Genomic DNA, 2,919 nt, shown 5'->3' with positions numbered 1-2,919 from the left:
TTATATATATTATTTTTATATATATATATTTTTTTTTTTTTTTTTTTTTTTTTTTTTTTTTTTTATCCCCCTTATTTTGTTTTATGTAAGAGGTGTAAAAAGATGAGTGAAATTCCCATGTGTTTGTTCATAGCTTGTTCAACAAGAGATAATACAAGCCGTGAATATATTTATACTATATTGAAGAATCGTCTTTTAGGTAGTCATATATGTATAGATACGAATATATTGGATGTACCTACTAATATAAAATTTTGTTCATTTGATGATTTATTAAAGTGTGCTGATGATTTACAAAAATATGATAGTTACGCATATGGGTGTTTAAAAAAGATAGAAAAAATAGCAAAAGAATATGATGAAAATATTGAATTGAAAATAATATATCAACGTCAACATATAAATATAGATCAATATATAAGAAGATTTACTTGGGATGATGCGAAATATCCAAGGAGTAGATCTTTAACGGATACTATTGATGTTATGATAAATAATATTACAAAATTATCTGATGAAATTCAAATAAAGTCAAGTATGTTAAATGATTTAAAAGAAAAGAAAAAAAAAGAAGTACCAAAAAATGATTCAAATAATTTCTTTTTAAGAAATTTAAATGAAATATTAACACCACAAACTGTTAGTGAAACAGATTTTATAGAAACAGAATACCTAACAACACTTATAGCATATGTACCTAAAAATTCTATAGACGATTGGTTAAATAATTATGAAAAATTTTCATCATATGTTGTACCTAGATCTACAGAACAATTTAAAGATTTAATAGATAAAGATGGAAATACATTATGGAAAGTTTTTGTTTTTAAAAAATTTGCAGAAGATTTTAAGAAAGAAGCAAAAGTTAAAAAATTTATTGTAAAATCATTTAAATATGATGAAAAACAATATAATGATATGATGGAATCGAGAACAAAAGTAGAAGCAGAAATCATACGACAAGAAACTTTTCTAAGACGCATGTGCTTAGCCGCTTTTTCAGATATATTTATTGCATTCATTCATATTAATATACTTCGAGTCTTTTGTGAATCTGTATTACGATTTGGTGTTCCACCTAATTTTGCTTCATTTAGTATAAGAATTAATGGAGAAAGTAAAGAAAAAAAGGTTAGAAAAAAATTATACGACATTTTTTCTTCAACTGATTCTATAGGAAAGAATTATATAAAAAGATCTGATGAAAATGATGAAGAAATATATCCCTACGTTTCGGTGTCCTTTAAAATATAAAATTTAAAAGGCTATAAATTGGGTATACCAATATGTATAAATGTATAAATGTATAAATGTATAAAGGTATAAATGTGTAAAGGTATAAATGTATAAAGGTATAAATGTGTAAAGGTATAAATGTGTAAAGGTATAAATGTATAAAGGTATAAATGTATAAAGGTATAAATGTATAAATGCATAAAGGTATAAATGTATAAATGTATAAATGTATAAATGTATATATGTAATTTTTTATGTGTTAATGAACCAATTTATTATGTTTACAACCAAATCCATGAATATCAACCCATGTTATGTGCTACACATGTTTAAAAGTATTAGATACCAATATGAAGGTGAAGAAGAAAAGAATTATTTTTGTAAGAATAATATTTTTTTACGCAACTATCATATTTTACATATAACTATTACTTTATTTTATTTTTTCCATTTATTAAAAAAAAAAGTAGCACAAATTAGAAGAACATATTATTTTATTTGTACCCATGATTGTTACATTACTCTACTTTCTAATATATAATCCAAAAATATAGTGAAAATAATTAATTGTTAACATTAATTTTATATAAGAACTTATAATAGAAAAATATAATTATATATATATATTTATTTATTTATAAATTTTATATATATTTTAATTGTTATCTTTTTTTTTTCTTTTTCTTTTTTTTTCTTTTTCCGCTTTATTAATAAGATGAACTAAAAAGGTGCTAAATATGTGACCATTGTATATATAGAAGATATAATAATATTATACAGAATATATTAATATGTATATATATATATATATATATATACAATATTTTTTTGCATATATATAAATTAACATGTATATATTTTTTTTTCCATATTATTTATTTAATTTTTTTCATGCTTATATATATATATATATATTAAATTATTATTATGTTATAATATTATTATGTTATATTATTATTATGTTATTATATATATATATATATTTTTTTATTATTATTTTTTTTTTTTTGAAGTGTATATTTTTAATAGAATACAATAAAATACATATATTTATAATATTATATATGTATATATTATTTGTCAATTTTTTTCTTTATTATATGCATATGTATATATTTATATATATATTTATATATATATATATGTATGTATACCCCTCTCCACGCACATACAACCACATTTCATGCTTTATTTTTTTTATATGAAAATACTTTTATTTTTATGTATCCCTTAAATAATTTATGAACATAATATAAAATAATATTTGAAATACTTATTGTAATTTTTTTTTTAAGAATTATTGTATAATCAAAAGAATAAAATCAATGATGAGATATTTAAAGTTTTTAATTTACAAATACATTGTAAAATATATATATATATATATATATATATATATATAATTTATATTTATATTTTTTTTTTTCTTCAAAATGCAGGAAAAAAAAAAAAAATTTAAATAATGTTTTAATAATGTGTAATGAAAAAAGTGCTTTAAATAAATAAATAAATATAAATATAAATATTATATATATATATAATATTTTTACTTTTTGTAGTAAGAAATTTCTGTTTCAGAACACCCATGTATATATATATATGTTGAAGTTTTTGTGCGTTTAAAATAAATGTATATTTTTAAAGTATTTTTTTTTTTTTTTTTTTTTTTTTTTTTTTTTTTTT

General features: G+C 18.7%; 1 protein-coding gene across 1 annotated transcript; it reads left to right on the top strand.

The window, feature by feature from the left end:
- Positions 1 to 102: 102 nt before the first annotated feature.
- Positions 103 to 1,254, top strand: PRSY57_0104000 (vacuolar ATP synthase subunit c, putative; the record flags this gene model as incomplete). Its single annotated transcript, XM_012905359.2, has 1 exon — positions 103 to 1,254. The coding sequence occupies one exon, from the start codon at positions 103 to 105 to the stop codon at positions 1,252 to 1,254; it is 1,152 nt and encodes a 383-aa protein (XP_012760813.1).
- Positions 1,255 to 2,919: the final 1,665 nt, after the last annotated feature.

The sequence above is a fragment of the Plasmodium reichenowi genome, chromosome 1 (genome assembly GCF_001601855.1).
Source record: "Plasmodium reichenowi strain SY57 chromosome 1, whole genome shotgun sequence".
NCBI lineage: Eukaryota > Apicomplexa > Aconoidasida > Haemosporida > Plasmodiidae > Plasmodium > Plasmodium reichenowi.
This window is presented reverse-complemented; position numbering and strand designations above follow the sequence as displayed.